This window comes from Drosophila guanche, unplaced genomic scaffold (assembly GCF_900245975.1).
Source record: "Drosophila guanche unplaced genomic scaffold, DGUA_6, whole genome shotgun sequence".
Taxonomy (NCBI): Eukaryota; Metazoa; Arthropoda; class Insecta; order Diptera; family Drosophilidae; genus Drosophila; species Drosophila guanche.
Genome location: NW_022995747.1, coordinates 5001948 through 5019261, shown reverse-complemented (window position 1 = coordinate 5019261; position 17314 = coordinate 5001948). Strand labels below are relative to the sequence as shown.

General features: G+C 45.2%; 1 protein-coding gene across 1 annotated transcript; it reads left to right on the top strand.

Annotated features, from left to right (window-relative positions):
• The first annotated feature begins 1645 nt into the window (after positions 1 to 1645).
• LOC117583533 (mucin-12) lies at positions 1646 to 15708 on the top strand. Its single transcript, XM_034271887.1, has 4 exons — positions 1646 to 1726; positions 6931 to 7212; positions 11825 to 13550; positions 14270 to 15708. The coding sequence occupies exons 2-4, from the start codon at positions 7168 to 7170 to the stop codon at positions 15115 to 15117; spliced, it is 2619 nt and encodes an 872-aa protein (XP_034127778.1). The 5' UTR covers positions 1646 to 1726; positions 6931 to 7167; the 3' UTR covers positions 15118 to 15708.
• The last annotated feature ends 1606 nt before the right edge of the window (positions 15709 to 17314 follow it).

Below are 17314 nucleotides of genomic sequence, written 5' to 3'. Positions count from 1 at the left end.
TTTAATTTGAATAATTTGAACTCATACATTTTTAACAGGGACGAATTTATGGATGGGCTTGCAAGACGGGCGAGAGCTAAGTAGTTCTAAAAACAGAAGCTACTCGAGTCTTTTTATATATTTATGTATATATATAGATTTATAAACTCCCTCAGGGATTCGAAGATTGCGCCAGGGTTCGTCAATGCGTAGTAGTGTCCAGAACATTGCCTTGAAGATCTTAAGATTTACTTCCTATTACATTCCATTCCCGCCATGTATTTTGAAATTCTATATCGAAAATAAATACTTTTAATACTTTTTCCGTTTTCAACTTTCAACCAATGAAAAACCTCGATTTGTCGGTTGTTGTATCCGCTAACACACATATTGCACTGTCATTAATCTCATATAAATTCTGCAGGCGCGTATTTCAAGAGGTAACTAGTTTAACTAGTAACTAAGTATAGGGCAGGTTTGCTTGTAAATTTTCACTGTACTAAAGTTTAGCATCTAAAGCAACGCATTAAACTCCCAGAGCCAAACGCATTTAGGAACTGGCGCATTTGAAGGTTCGAATATCTGCTAAGTAAAGCTTTGACTCTTGGTTTCGGTATCTGCTAACACACACTCAGTGGCTCAGAGACACAAAGATCTGGTCAAAACGTCGAGCGGAGACGGGTGTTGCCAAGATTTGGCTTTGGTCAAAAGGCAAGTGGACCTCAAGCTTGGCTTTGGCCCAACAATATGTGCGAATCTGCATGAACACGAAGCGTACACGAACTCAAAGAGAACCAACCGCTTTTTGGCCTAAAGTTTGAAGTTTTTGTGGGCCATTCTGTTGGCTTTTACTGTTGCCGTACGGGACGGGTCTACGTTCTGTGCTGTGAGTGTTTTCGGAATCGAAGTTGAGCTTTTCTTGGCTCTGGCTTCTTGGGCGCTGCTGCGGCTGGCCAGCAACCAGCACCAGCACCACCACTTATCAGCCCCTGATCGCTGTGGGAATTCAGTTAATTGTGGACGCTGTAGCCAAACGGACGCAAGAGCACGCGGCGCACGAAACGTTCCCATTTCCACACACACAGCTTTCGACTTTGTTTCGCTGCTCGTGAAAGTAATTGGCCAAGTCACTGGGCCTGGCCCAAACAAACCCAAACACCCACAACTCCTCCATCTTCTTCTGTAGCGACAGTTTCAGTTTCGGAGTCGACAAACGAGCCGCCAATTGCACAGCTGAAAACTTATTTAAGGACCGTTCCAAAAAGCACACCCTAAAATCCCCCACCAAAAGGATCGAGGAGAAGGCTGAAGTAATACAAAAAGTAGAAGAGATTTTTTTCGACCAAGTCAGTTAAATAACAAGTTTTCAGAGTGTGTGTGTGCGAGTGTGCAGCCAACAATAATTAATTGAATAAAATGAATTAAATAAATAATTCCGAACAAAAACAAAAACATTTGAAAGAGAGCCATAAACAAAAACGAAATCCGTGTAAAGCTCGCGCGCCAATATTGCTCCAATTTAAAATAATAAAACAAAATACCAAACGGCTTAGCAACAAATGCATTGAACAATAACCCGCACCGAACAGATCGTAAATATAGAAAGCTTTACAATCAATTCCAGCAACAATTACAAGAAAAACTAAAACAAAAACAACAACAACAAGAACAACAGCAGCAACAGCAAGAGAAACATTCAACAAATACAGCGAGGGATTAAAAGCAAGCAAAAACAGCCATAAATGTGGTGGGTGCATTATTGCTAAGCCTCAGCGTCGGGTTTTTGTACCAACAACACATAAAAGAGACACACACAGAGAGTAACAGTAACAGTAACAGTAACGGTTAATAATATGCCAGTCAGAGAGACGTACAACCATACATATATATATAGATCGCAGCTTTGCTGCAAACGTCTAAAATTGGCCAAATCCAAAACGTTTTTATGCGCAAAACGCGTTTCTTTTTTTTCCCCCTTTTTTTTTGTATGCTTAGCATTTTTTCGCCCCTTAAATTTGTTCGGTTTTTCGTTTGTTTTTACACTCGATGTGTTTTTATTTTGTTTTTGTTTTGATTTTGGTTTTTTGCGCTCAGGTTTTGGTTTTTTTTTGCATTGCACAATGCAGTACTAGGAGTATTTCCATTCGAGAGTACCCTTGTACCCCATCTCGGAGTACTTTTATGGGAGAGGAATTCTTTTTAGAGTGGCAATATATTGTAATATCATTTTTCAACTTTTTATTGAGCCACTCCATAACTCTGTAGGACATCGATTGCTAAAAAAAGTTACTGTTTGTTGTGAAAACCTGAGATAAATCAAACAACGATCAGAGTTTTTGGGGAAATTCCTTCAAAATGTTGTCCAGAATCATATATGTATATATATTGAATAATTTACCATCACAATTTCGATTTTGAAAGTGTATCTCCCACTTCGACCTTTATTTGTTCGTTTTGGTTTGTTTGTTGGACTTCTTGCAAGCCTTCGGCCATTTGGCCATAAAGTGGATTTGTCTTCAATTGTGGAAATCAGTTTAAGGCTGAGGGCGGGGCAGTCACAGTGTCCAGTAAACAGTGGACAGCGGTAGTTAAGCCAACAACGTGAATTCAGTTGCAGCTCAAAAAAAAATATGTCGGCCAAAGAGCTTCAAGGTCATGGATGAAAGTGTGGTCTGTCTGTGGCCTGTGAATCAGAGTATTGGCATGCACAGACAGTGTTTCGGTGTGTGCCTGAAATTGTTTCAAATTGTTTCCAGTTGGCAATCAAAAACCAAAAGAAAAAAGGTTTCCAATTGAAAGATTGAGAAAACGCGTCTCTTGTCTGGGGCGCGGACTCCCGATTTCAATTTTTGATGTTGATGGACAGCCGTGGATTAATTCGTTTTGGAGACCAACCGAGGAGATAACCATCGCTCTATCCCTAGGAGATTGTTGCAATTGTCTTTTGTGTTTGCTTTTGTGATGGACAAATGGGGTTTTAATGGGGTCGAAACTAACGGGGGGTTGTGTGTCTGTGTCTGTGTGTGTGTCTGTGCGTCCGAGGGTAGGGTCTTTTAATTTGGCATGCATCTGGTAGACTGGTAGTCTGTAATTTAAACGCCCTGCTTATTAGGAATCTACTGTAATAATTAACGGGTTGGCTGTAATTGAGAGCTGATTTACCGACCTACTGTCCGGCCAGCCTGCCTGGCATTCAAATTGCTTGTGAGGGGAATTAATTTTGGATTTGTCCAATCGAAAGTCCCAGTGCCCCGCTGCTGAATGCCAAGGAAAAGCCAAAAGCCTCGATAGTCTGGCCTCCAAGGGCATTGATTGGGTTTCAATAATATCAATTTGGAAAATGGATCGAGGTCTTATATGGAAAACATAAACAGAAAATGGAGAATCTTTTTTTTAGCAAAGATTTACTCGTTTCATGTCTTTATAGTTATGAAACGCATTGCGCATGCACTCCCAAAATAAACGCCAGCTCACAATTTAATAACTCTATCAATATAGAAACAATTTATTATAATGTTTTGCTATAAAACCCCTTAAAGTAATTGCAAGTTTCAATCAAATAAATACTCCCCTCATTATGCAGAGTCCTCTGTTGTCTGTGGCCTTTGGCTTAACCCTTAATCAATCAAAAAGTCATATCGATAATTTCTATAATCTGTAATCTCCTGGCCCCCGACATTCTGAGCCAGATTGCAAAAGATTCGAAGCGTTGCCAAACTCGTTCAGCAATTTTTTAAACAAAATTATTATTAAAAGCTTAATTGCAGCAGCAGAAACAGCAGCGCCAGCAGCAGTAGCTCTGGAGCCATGCGCTGAGCTTTGGCCAAAACAATTAAAGGCTGCAAAAATGTTAAACTAACAAATTATATGTTGGCCACTAAAAAACATAAACGAAACGCTTGGAAAAAACGCGCTGACAAAACGCCTCAAACTCGCGCGACCTGCCAAAAGATACAAATAGCAAACAAAATAAAAAAACAAGTTGGGGATTGCACTATTTTCGGGTTTAGTCTTGTGGTAAGATGACAAATGGCTTAAATGTTGGCATAAAGAGCAGAGGCAGTGCAATAAACTCTAAGAAATTCCATGGAAATATCAACAAAAACAGAAAACGCTCCAATTAGTGTACGTATTTTTTTATAGGAGTACCCTTGCAGTGGGTATTACTAGTTGAAAGAGAAGTTTGTCAAAGCAAAAGAATAAATACACAAACAGAAGTCATTGTGCCTCTTACTGGAATCGTTCAAGAGTCACCTGCCCCGATATTGTCAATCTTTCCTTGGTAAAATCTTCCCCTAAAGTGTATCTAAATCTTCGGCTAGCACTCTACTTAGCTTCCTTTCTGGTTTGACTTTGCTATCTGCTATTTTTTCCTTCGACTTTGGAGTGGTGTCGATAACACATAACGCATACGACGTGTGGCCTCTCCCTTCTTTTGCCTTTTTGGCTTTCGGTCTGTACGTCCCTCAACTCGACTGAGCGACTGTGTCCGTCCCCCGAGACGATTGTTAATGAATTGCAGTAGCGGTCGTCGTGCGACATTTTCTGATCTGATCTGATCTGAGGGAGGAGGTGGAATGGAAATGAAAATGGAAATGTTTGACAATTTGTCACCGCGTCCAACACTTGTCTCGTCCGATACCGATTCAGCAGCCGATGCCGTTGCCAATTGCGGGTGCGGGCCACGTTTGTGACCATTTGTTACACATTTTTATTTCGTATTATTTGTCGCCTTAATACGTGTATCTTTTGTAGTGGAAACCCCACCATGCATTGTGTGTACTTAGTGGCAATTTATTTGCCATTACCTTTTGCTCTCACTGTTCACTTCTGGTTTTAAATCAAGTTTATTAACCGGAATCTGTCAGTGGCCATTGTGCGGCTACAACTACGACTGCGAGTGTGCGGTGCTGTGCTGTCTGTGAGAGCTCTATCTGTGTTCGCATTCAGGGCGTATCCATAACTATCGATTAGCATTCTAATTTATATACTAACTGCCGCCTCGAGAGTGTGGCACAAATTTAGTAACGCCAATGGGCATGCACGATACCAATGGATTCGCATTCGCATTCGCACTGGATCTTGCCTCTACTACAATTTCAAGACCAAGCTGCGGTTGGCAGGTTGCTCTATCAAGGCTGGGAGTTGTGACTTTTGGGCCACAAGTGTAGGCATTAAGCAGATGATTTCTGTGATTTTTCTAAGAACCCCTAATGAATCCGCAATTATAATTATTTCAACTTATAATTTGTTCATTAATTACAAAACAAAAACTTGTTTCCTCCAAGCATAACTTATAGTTGGTTCGACATTTATCAGTAGAGTATTTCTCCTTCTACAACACATTTTTCTGTGTACTCTTGCTGCTGCTGTTTTTGGCCTTAACCCATGTGACGTCTACAGCTGGAGGGGCTGTACAAGTTCGCCCAGAATGATGTCTAGAACTAGAACTAAACCGATTTCAATTCCTATTCCAATTATGGGTGCAGCTGTAAGTCAGATACGTCTAGCTGGGAGCTTATGAATGTGGGAATCAAAAGTGTGTAGCTGTGGGCTCTCGTAACTCTTACTTTCAATGAATGTAATACAGACAAAAGTCTGCCAAGATGAACCAAGATGAACCCTTCAACAAAAAGAAGGAACAGCAGAAAAAGAAATGCGAAATGACGCAACAGAGAGACAAAAGATTAGAATCAGAAAACGATAAAAGAGAATAGAATAGAATAGAATAGAATATAACTCCATATATTTGTGTGTATAATAAATGCCGGCTAGTACGGATAGTCGAGTATGGGAGGTGGTTTCTTGCTGTCGAACTTTGGCTAATTAATGAGGCATTCGTTGGCAGAGAATGAAACTTTCGTTTTTAATGAGATGCCATAAAAAATATTGCCAAAATTCCTAAGTAATTAAAGCCATTGAACGATGCCCAGACAGAGAGAGAGGCTGAGAGAGGCAGGAGAGGTACGAGACCATGAGTAATTATATGGACTGTGAAGAAGGCTTGATAAGAATTAGAACTTGTTTCTGGTTTCCATAGTTTCTTTTTCTTTTTCTTTTTCTTTTTCTTTTTGTTTTGCTTTGTTTCAATATTTTATGGATTTGACTTTGGCTAGGATTTAATTACATGGTCTGTGTGCACGGAAATGCCTGAGAAATGTTAATTAAATTATGGTTTGGTAAGCGCCGAATCATCTTTATGGTGTGGCGATCAAGGCTCTTCTGTAGCTTGATTTAAAATATGATTCAATAATCACTGATGGTTGATCTATGGCTCATTTGATGGGTATCTAAACAGTCGAAATATCGTCTGGCATGGCATTCTTGTCTCTAACAAATGCCGCGATTGCAGCAACTTTATCTGCGAGTGAAACTACTCCCTGGGCTCCATCTTCAATGGCATGCCAATTGTTGGCTACAAAAAGCTAACAAAATATTTTGCCATTAATTATAAATATGTTGAAATTGCAACAGACGATGCGATGGAGCATCTGTCTGGCACTGGGACCTGGCACTGTGACTGGGGCTTGGCTCTGTTGTGGCCACAGTCAGTGGCAGAGTCGGTGGATTGCCGCTGCTGGCTCTCTCGTTGGCTGTTGCCAACCTGTTGCCAATACAAGTTCAATGATTCTTGTGGCTCTCTTGTGGTTGAGAGACTCTCGCAGCGGCACACAATTTCTGGTGTGAAATGCACCTTGACATTTGGGGCTGGATATTTCCCATTGATTAACGATTGAACGCAATGGATCTGTTTCTCTGTGTTCACTGCTCACTGCTCACTGCTCTGTGCTTTATTTGTTTATAAATTATTTATTATTTTGCAATTAAGATGTGTGTCGATGTGTGTCTGTGTGTGTGGCAATGACTTTGATATTTCATTTTTTCATTATTGTGGGAAACCTTTACTCTGCCGTACACTAATTGCCCGCTTCTTGTTCTCCTTAATTGCAGCCATTAACGAACGTAGACCATCCCGTACCATGGTCCAACATCAGCTGCCCGGGGTGGCCAAATGAATCACGTTCCTTTGAGGAAAGTGCGTCGAGTCCATTAAGCGGACACACACATCCCCAGCCAGAACCAGCGGAGACACCAGCTTCGGCACTAAAACGCTTGATTAACTCCCCGTGGAAGCGAGTGGAACAGGTGGACCGTGTCGTGGTGTATCGTAAGCCCCCCCCAGCTGTCATGGCACACTTTTGCTGGTTCCTCAGATTGGGCTTTCTGCTGCTGGTAAGTGTCACATTAAGGCGTTAATTGCCGCTCATGAGGCTGCTAAATTATGGCCAGGTGCAAGCCGCGAGCCCTAATTCCCGGGAATTGCTTTCGGCCATACACCAAACTTAAGTTCAAGGCTTCCTTCACAGATTAGCAATGTGCGATACCTAAATCAAAGCAGAAACTAGTTTAAATCGCAACCCAAAATCCCTTCTAAACAACAGCTGGCGGCAAAGGAGGTGGAAAAAGGGATGGAAATAGTTGTCGATTTTTAGTTCCGAATAGTTCAGACATTTTTCAGTAATAGTCCATAAGCTAGAGAACACATATTTGTGATCTCTTTCTACCACTTTCGTGCCAGTCAAATCTCTAAAAAATCATCAGCAAAATTCCCAGATGAACAACACAAATCATATATCAATAAAACTCCAAACAAAACCCTTTTAAGGTCGCGTTTGAGAAGAGTTTAGTGTGCTTTATGTCACGATTTCAGCATAGGAATCGCTGACTTTCCCTATCCGCAGAGAGACCTAGAGAATGCACAGCTTTATGGCCCCAACAATTCCCAGGCTTCAAATGCAGTTGCCAAATGCAACTGCAGGTCCATTAACTTGGCCAATGCGTTTTGAAAAATGGTTTAATTGTGCGATCGGTTACCATTTGTGTTGGCTTTTAGCTATAAGCTTTTTGGCTTTGCTTTGTTTCGACTTGGCTCGTTTTTATTGGTCTGAAAAATCATCCATAATACGTGGCTAGCGAAGGCATTTGGAATTAATTTTTACCACACTCGATTGTGTCTGTCTGGCCCGCACTTTATTGACTGCTCATTAGACAAAAAGACCAAGCAACAGACAGACAGACCAACGGGCCGACAAACCCCAGCGCAGACCCTCGTTGATTGTGAGTAATGTGGAGTGGAGTAGTAGGGTAAACGGAGGCTCGAATAAACTAAATAATTGCACGCGATTTGACTGCAGTTGCAAGTTATATGTGCAACAGAGTCTCGGCTCTGTCTCTGAGTCTCTCTTCCAACTGTAGGGGTCTGGGCGATGACGATGACGACGACGACGAGAGCGGCTGTGGCTGTGGCTACAATTTGCAAATTATTTGCAGCCGGGTGTATGCTGGGACAGCGGGGTGTGGTGCAGCTCCTAGTGGTGCAACAACATTCTAAACTGAACATTTCTTTCAAACATTAACCCACTGAGCAACGAGCAGGGCGCATCTGAGCTGCTTCAAGGTTCTGTGCCCAACATGGGTTAATTTCCCACACAGATTTGTTTCTGTTTTGGTTTTTCTGTGTGTCTCTTTGTCATGTAATTAATAAATGTGTGGCACTGGTACTTGTGCCTCAAATCTGCAGTGGATTTTGCTAGCAATTTAGCGCCGATTCTGCCTTTACCTCGAGCGCCGTCTGAGGCTCTCTGTCTGTGGCATTGAGTTTCGAGCACTGCCCTAATGTGGGCTGCACTTGGCTGAAGGATCGATAGCCAGATAGGCACAGGTAACGGCACGGGCAGCGCCACACTCGCAAAAATATTAGAGAACCCAAAAAAAAGAGCATAACCGAAATAAATGCCAGTAAATAAGGAATGTTTTTCCTGGAAATTGAAACTGATCGAACTCTTTTTGCGAGTGTATTGTAGCTGTTTTTAAGGTTGCAACATGGCCACCATGCACTCGCCCAGCACAGCTGACGACAGCGGGTGGTGGCGCTGAGCCAGTGAGTGGCCGCTACCCAAAAGATTAAACCCCAAACTGGAGCTGAAGCTGTAGCTGAAGCTGAAGCCATTTAGGACCCGCTGACACATTCACTTGGCCACTGGCTTTTGTCTGCTGCTGTGGCTGGCTGGCTGGCTGGCTGGCTGGCTGCTCCTTTCAACGCCCACCGTTAGCACAAAGCGCCGCTGGGGCAGACACTCCACTCGAAATATATGCAAAAATTAAAGGGGGTGCGGGGGGTTGGCATATTACATGACTTTTTCCGCATTCGATAGCTTCTCGCTGTGTGGCCTGAGTCACAGTATTAATCCTGTTTGCCTAAGATCAATCATTTGTATATGAAATTTAATGGGAAAATGCTACTAAAAGTACTTCCGAAATTAACATAAAAAACAAACTGAATCGAAAACTGTCAACCCGTGTCGCTCCCTCTGTGAATTGCGTTTGCAATTGTGTTATATGAAGCGTAAAAACTGAAATCACGATGATTGTGGCTAATTAAATTGGAGGTATCAAGTGGCAGCATCAGCACCAACCGCGGCACTTGAAAGCCAATGGCCAGAGCACAGCTCGGCACATGCTGCTGCCAATCTTAAATAAAAAGAGTGCTCATTAAGGCGTGATTATTGCTTAATTGTTAGGCAAACAATCGGAATCGATCGAAGGCGGATATCTCATTGATTCGGAGCGCCTGTTCTGTTCTGTTCTGTTCAATTCTGTTCTGGATTGAAAGTATCTTTTCTGACACTTCCGCTAAGTTGACAGCCGTGAAAATTGTCAACGCTGTTGTGAGTGGTGCAACAATCGAATGATAAATCGACAGAAATCGCCAGTTTAAAGTGCAAAAGAATGTCCAACAGGATTAGGCCAGAGCCACAGGTAATCAGGCAGCCCCCCGACTGATAAATCAATCAAGATTAATAATTGCCTATCATGGGATCTCTCGCTCTCTCTCTCTCATTTCATTCACTAAACTGGAGCACGTCACTGACCAGTCGGTTCAAGTAACTCCCCAGAGACAATAGAAAGGAATTCGCTTTGTCCAGCTTCTCGTTTTTTTCCTCAATCGTTTGGGAGTTGTATTTTTAGAACGTTTATCTTTTGCGTTTCTTTTGTTTTAGGGCGTTACGCGGTTAAGCAAAACCCAGATATAGATATGCGTACAAAAGGGCTTTTGCTTTTGTGATTGCAAACTGAACTGAATTGAGCGACTTTTGGTGTCAATGCTAAACGCGCTCACCGCCCGCGGTCGAGTACTTCTGCAATTTTAGACATAAAAGGCAAGGCAAGGCACCCGCTGCTGCTGGTGACTGGTGACTAACCCCCACAGTGGCAACTGGTCAGATACTTACCTCTCTGACTGTGTAATTTTAGCACATGTGCGAAGGTGTTTGGTGGAGCGACTGCCAGCTCTGATATGATCTAGAAAATGCCTGGCGACAGGCGCCCACTTTTGCTCAAATCTTTCTGTACAGTCTCTGCCTGCCACTGCCGGATGTGGTTATTGTTCTTGTGCCTGAAGTATAAACATTATACTATTATCTTGTGTTTGTATATAGAAACGTTTATTGAATAATTATGCTATTTTTTTGAGCTGCTTGCAGCACTCCATTTCCATTAATATTTGATTCAATTTTTGCATTGTTTTCAATTTGGCGCGCCAGTCGGTTTCCCATTCGAAATCAATATTTCTTATGGAGCTGTAAATGATTTGTCTGTCTGCAATTAGCATTGCTAATGCAAGATGGATGTAAATAACGATAAATATGTTTTATGTGCCTGTCCGAAGCGATCCAATCCGATCCGATCCGATCTGATTCGATTTCCTTTGGCAGGGCTGGCAAGTTCGTGCCCTAAGTCTTTTGTGTTGGGAAGTGTGAATGGGTGGGTGGGTGTGCTGCTGGCTAGCTGATAACAATTTATGGCCAATCTCTGGCCATGAAATATACGACATTATTGCTGCATTTGCTCAGACGGGAGAGACTGTCGAACTGTAAAGGAAAAGGTGTATATTTTAGCACTCTTAAGTGATTTATCAATGTTCGGATAAGTTTTATGAGTGTTTACTTTCGCTTTCTGAGTTTCTCTGACTAAATTTGTGTGGATTCCTGAGCAAATATTACTCATGCCAAGCAGGATTCCTATGGTACAGAATGTAACCTGATTCCTACCCAAAGTTGGGTCTTTCCAAGCCCTAATGATATATGACCAGCAGCAAGATGAGTCAGTGAAATGCAAGCGGCCCCCGAAGCACTGGAATGCCTTTCTGACTGCACAAATGACATATTGATCAGGCCTCGAGCAGCAGCACTGTAATGTTGCTCCATTTTCCACTTAACCGATTTCCACTAACCGAGCGAAATGCGCTATGCAAAGTGTGTTTGCTGCAATCCCCACATACTTACTCGTATTGTAAGCGTTTGTTTTGCGCTACCTTGCGCCACCCACTTGCAACGCAGCGGCAGCGATGGCGTCGGTTAATTATGCCACCACTTGACTAGGAAGAAACATGCACCACTTCAAACGGAGCACCGCTCCGCTGCACCACATCCACAGAGCAAATCAGAGCAGAGTCCAGCAGCAGCAGCAGCAGCAGCAGCATTCCGCTGATGTCTTAATAGACCTCTCGGCACATTATTATTCAAATGTGCGATGTCCAGGGCAATGCATGACTTGTGCATATCTCTTCATCGTAGCATACATACATATGTAGATATATAGATCTCGATCTCCGATTCGAATGATATTTTAATTACGCAAATTTATAAATAGATTGCTGAGATAAGCAGCCAATGCGATCAGACACACCGATCGGATGGTATCGATCGGAATCAATCTGATTTGCATAAAGAATCAATTAAGGCATATGTCGAGCATAACTAATACTCTGCCCCTTCCATTACAGATGCTGTCCGGTGGCTGTCGGACACGTCCCACGGGGCGGCAGAGTGAGCTCATCGCCGGCAATGAGTTCCTCAAGCTGTTCCTCGACCACGACGAGCAGCAGCGTAGCCTGCACAGCAGCGAACAGGAGTTCGAGGGTCGGGCGGAGCCCCATCGCCAGCGTACAGCTAATGGCAGGAGCCTGGAGCACAGGACACGCTTCAGGAACACGCTGCCCAACAGCAAGGATCACGAGGGCAGGCAGGAGAGAGGCGAGGTCGTGAAGCTGGTCACCTCCGGCAGCAAGATCGTCTTCCTCGAGGATGAGCCCCGTCCGCGATCCAGCAGCAAGTCCAAGTCCAGTGATGAGGTCAAGGTCGTGGCCGTCAGCGTGAGCTCCTCCAGCAAACGTGGTCCCAGTCCTCGCACCAGTCCACGTTCCAGCACGAGTTCCTCCAGCTCCTCGACTGCCACTGGCAGCGACTTTGTGAATCGTTCGCACAAGAGCGAGCTCTCCATTGAGGAGACGGAGCCACGACTGGCGGCCGACGCCATGGAGGGGGACAGCGACTCGCTGAACAGCGCCTCCAACATACAGAGCGTCTTGGCGGCACCAGCAGCGGCGGCACACGCCGCCTCCTCGTTCCCGCGTGGCAGCAGCAACCAAAGCGAGGTAGCCGTCACCCATGAGGCAGTCGAGGGCGAGGACAAGTTGCTGCCGTTCCAGACGGTGATCTATCACGACTCCAAGCAGGGTCGCGGGCCGCAGTCAAGATCAATATCGTACAGCTCCATATCGCAGAATGTGGACGATCTGCAGGTCTGGCAGCAGTCCACACGCGGCGGCATCCTAGCCGAGGCGCAGCGGAATGTGAGCGAGAGCCTGAAACCCATACCTAGGCCAGCACACGGCCATTCTTCGTCCTCGGAGCCGGCCAAGTTCTACTCCGTGCCCTCGAAGATGTACAGTGTGCCGAGCAAGTTCTATTCGGAGCCATCTAAGGTGTACTCCGAACCCGCCAAGATGTATGGACAGCCGGAGAAAGTTTACTCGGAGCCGTCAAAGGTGTATGGACAGCCCTCGAAATTCTACTCGCAGCCGGCAAAGGTGTATGGGGAGCCGGCCAAGGTGTACGGAGAGCCAGCCAAGACCTACTGGCCCCAAACGGTGACCACCACCACTCCCGCCACGACTGGGCCCTCGTCCCCATTGGATACCAGTTCCAGTCCGATGAAGGCGCCTGGAACTAGTACAACTCCCATGCCCATAACTGTGCCGCCGGGGGCTGCCCCCAGCACCTTTGTGCCCTCACGTTCCCGGCCGCGACCAGCAATTGTCTCTCGCATCGCTTTTGGCGAGGCTCAGAGCACAAGCACCACAACGGCAGCACCGCCAGCCACCACATCTGCCCCTTTGGGCACCACCGCCAAGCAGCCAGAGTCCAGCACGCCTGCCACCGTCAGACCAACCACTTGGCAACACCATTATCACAGTTACAACCATCAGCAGCATCATCATCCTACTGACTCGCCGCCGCGTCGAGTACTCTTCAATTTGGATAAATTGCCTTATGATTTATTGAATGCACCACAGCCGCCGCAGTCGCCCCACCATCATCCATTGGATCCCAGTCCGAGCCACTTACAACAGCAACAGCAGCGTCCATGTTGGGAGCAACAGCAACGTCAGCATTCATCACTGCCGCATCAACATTCTAATCAAAATGCCAAAGGATTGCCCAATAGAGGTGAGTCTTAGTCGGAGTTTCAGTTTGAGTTTGAGTAGTAAGTCGAAATTACACTGTTTAACAAAGTTCGTAATGCATTTGCATAAATTAAATGGAGTGGCACGTTTTAATGCTTCATAATAAGTAGGGAGAGAATTTCTGTTTCATTCATAAACTTGGCTTAGAAAGAGGAAAGTACATGGGCTATTTCTAACGTAGATCGGTTAGTTAAAAAAAAGTTACCATAATTGACACTTGAGGTTAATTTGATGTTAAGAAGGCTTGATCGAACTATCCCCAGAGAGCAGAGTGTAGAACAAAGAGGAGACCACGAGAACAAGAGCGCAGAAGCGTCAGCAGATGACGGTGAGAGAGCTTTGTTCTCATAATTTCGTCACATTTGTGAGTAGTTTTTGCACGCGTTTGAACGTTTCTAAAAAAATTACAAAACCAATATATTTAGAACAGATTTACATAATAAACAAGCACTAAAACGTAGCCTTCCCACACACATACATATGTACGAGTATATGCCACAATTAGAACTTTGTTAATCAGTGAACATTTTGAATTGCAACGACAACACATGGGCTTATACGTATACGTTTACCCTTCTCCCCCCTGCGCATTCTCTTGTAGCTAAGCTTGAACTTATCAGACATCATCTTTTGCTGCTCCTCCCACAACATGAACCTAATTTTAACTGTATCTCTCTCTCTTTGTCTCTCTCCCTACCGCAGATCTAGTCAAATGTAGTTCCAAATTTGCACACCAACATGGAACATCATCATCATCACCAACAGCAGGGGCATCATCATCATCATTGGGTGGTTCATCAGGGGCGGCTGGCTATTCGTACAGCTCCAGCTCGACAAGCTCCTCTTCATCGTCGTCATCGTCCTCCTCTTTGGGCCGACCCCGCGACTCCATCAGCCATCAGCCGCTACATCACCACTTCACCACCGAACGCCCCGAGCAGTACACCCCGACCTCAGAGCAGAATTTCGAAATTGAAGAGTCCGTAAGTGTTATGACAAACGGACGAGCCCACGGACCGCAGGGCCAGGGCGGCCAGGGCGGTGGGGCAGCACAGACTCTGTCTCTGGCCACAGTCACATCTGCAGCCACAGCCACAGCCACACCAGCTGCGGCCACAACCACAGCCACAGCCACAGTGGCAACCACGGCAACCAGCGGTCGCGGCCGAGGCATAGACAGGGGACGTGGCTCGGTGGTGTACAACGCCGACGCAAATGCCAACCACGATTACAACGCTGGCCAAGACAACGAAGACGACGACGGCGGCGAGAGGGAGGTGGAATCTGCTGAAGATGGTGCAGATGGTGAGCGCGGCCGAGAGGGTGGGCCGGGCAACGAGGAGGAGGACAAAGTCGCCTATGTGGTGGAGGGACGCAACTATCGCAAGTATCGGGTGGAGGAGAAGACCGACGATGGCTTCATTGTCGGCGAGTATGGAGTGGTGGACCACAACGATGGCAACCTGTGGGGCGTGCGCTATACCGCCGATTCGACCATTAACCGCAGCCTGATCCAGAAGGCCCTGCTGGCATTTCTCAAGCTCAAGTGAGAATGAGAGAGAGAGAGAGAGACAGTCCTACTCTTGCCGATTCCACAACAGCTGCTAAGGCAGGCATTCCACATGTGATCCAAGTCGTATTGTAGTTAGCGTAGATTAGCCTAAATAGATATACTAGATAGATAGTTAGTTAGTTGTACTCGTAGTAGATGTGTGTCTGGCCATTAGCCAGACGATGTCGATGCGATTCCCACGAGATCAGCAACACACTCGCACTCACAATCCTCTAACTCCCTCCACTCCATTCCCACTGAGTGTGTGTTTCGTGTGTGTGTGTGTGTGTGTGTGTGTGGCTTAGTCAGTAAACGAATTTGTTTAATGTGTAGTTAATGTTTTAATTAATTTATTGTAGTTGTTGGTATTGTAATTGTAAACGTAACACCTAATTTATTCAGTTGATCAGCCACGAAATTACACAGACCTAGCAACTTGCCATACAACGCGTACGAGTTACACCTGCGAGCGTAGACGCCGAATGCCGCACCTAGAACTAGAAGAGCCGCCTAAGCGCCATTCGAAACTATCCTAATTAGACACTAAGTGACTCTACCCTCCTTCCCCCTCCCCCCTTGAATAGTGAAATAAAACCTAAAATTACACAGAGAGAATTATTGAGAATGGTTTTGGGCATTAATCTCGCTGCGGGTGGGTAGGCGGAAAGCAAAAATCGGAGCAGGATCTTGGCTCTTCGCTCTCTGTAATGTAAATGCCACTTAAAATTGATTAAAAACATGCTGCCAGCGGGCAGTAGGGCTACGGCATGCAGCTTCCTGGGACAATATCATTAAAACTTAATTGATATGAACAAGTGACAAAGCAGCATCAGTAAACAGAGGGGCCGAGGAGGCAAGGAAACGACGCAGAAGGTACCCAGGAATTGAAGGCACTGTCTCCATCAGAGACCAGCATATTAAGTGTTGCTTCGGTAACTAGATTCGAATATAAGGCCATAATCTACAGCTACAGATTGGCTCTGCATAAATCAAGTTTGGTTTAATCCGCATGTCCCTTCCCTTGCTGATCCGATACCCTGGCTTAGGAAACCTGCAACGAAATCGCTGGCAGCTTTATGGGTTTATGTCAAGTGAAACGCGGAAGCCGATAACTGGAAACGAGGCATCAGGGCATTCAGACATTCAGGCAAAAGGCAAAACGGCATCCGCAATCGGGATGCGCCCTCGACCGACCGACCGACCAATCGAGCGAGCAGCTTGACAAAGTCAAGGCGGCCATTGTGAGAGTTTTATAGACACATTTGGCCAATTAAGAGCAGCAATGTCATTCCATAAATGAACCCAACAGCTGTCAGTAGTTTACTGATCTGCCCCAAACTCCCTCCTCCATTCGCGGCATAAAAGCAACTGTGAAGCTGTAAGCGAGCCCATAAATGCGAAATGAGAAAATCAACTGGACCGAGAGGGAGAGAGGGAGAGAGAGAGAGAGAGAGAGAGAGAGACTGAAAGACCTTCGAAGGTCGCTGAACGACCTTGCTTGCGGTCGCCGTTGCCGGTGCCTCTTCGATCCGTCTTTGGCGTCTGCGTGTCGTCATTTGGATGGGATTTTATTGCTCCACGGAGATTGGATTGGCCCCCGAGCCTGCAAAAATTCCACTAATGATTGCATGCNNNNGTCCTGTCTCCATTTCAGGCTTCATCTCCCTCTCGGACTCTGTGGCTATTTATAAATATGTAAGACAATCGGGGGACAGACAGCCAGGTGAGTGTAGAAGTTCAAGCTTTGCTTTGGTATGCTGTCTTATCGCAAACCGGCAATCAGCCCCCAGCCCCAGCCCCAGCCCTCGACTCCTACTCCGATTCTGATTTTTACGGGGACTTGGCAGCATCGTCGACGCGATCTGCGTGAAGAAATACAACACATGACCATAAAACAATCAAGGAGTGCTCAGTGCAGTAACTGAAGTTTAGATACACTTGCAGATAGCTATGGGAAATGGTACTCCAATTGTGCATTAGACAAACTTTGAAATATCTTTGGGAGAGGCAAAGGTTAAGCCAAGAATCTTCCATCGTATGCTGTAGATGCAGAACGTTTTCTAGAGAATGTAAGAACTCTTTCTCTTCATTTTCTGCATCTCAAACGTCTGCACAAAGTCCATAACACCCTCGCTGCTAGAGTATAAAAAGAGAATGTTCCTGGTTCTGGGTCTGGTCTCAGATTTAATGCGAAA

Excerpts from the sequence above, each read along its gene's own strand:
- LOC117583533 (XM_034271887.1), top strand. The coding sequence starts at position 7,168 with ATGGCACACTTTTGCTGGTTCCTCAGATTGGGCTTTCTGCTGCTG. Across the intron at positions 7,213-11,824 it reads GATTGGGCTTTCTGCTGCTG|ATGCTGTCCGGTGGCTGTCG; the intron begins GTAAGTGTCACA and ends CTTCCATTACAG. Across the intron at positions 13,551-14,269 it reads CAAAGGATTGCCCAATAGAG|ATCTAGTCAAATGTAGTTCC; the intron begins GTGAGTCTTAGT and ends TCCCTACCGCAG.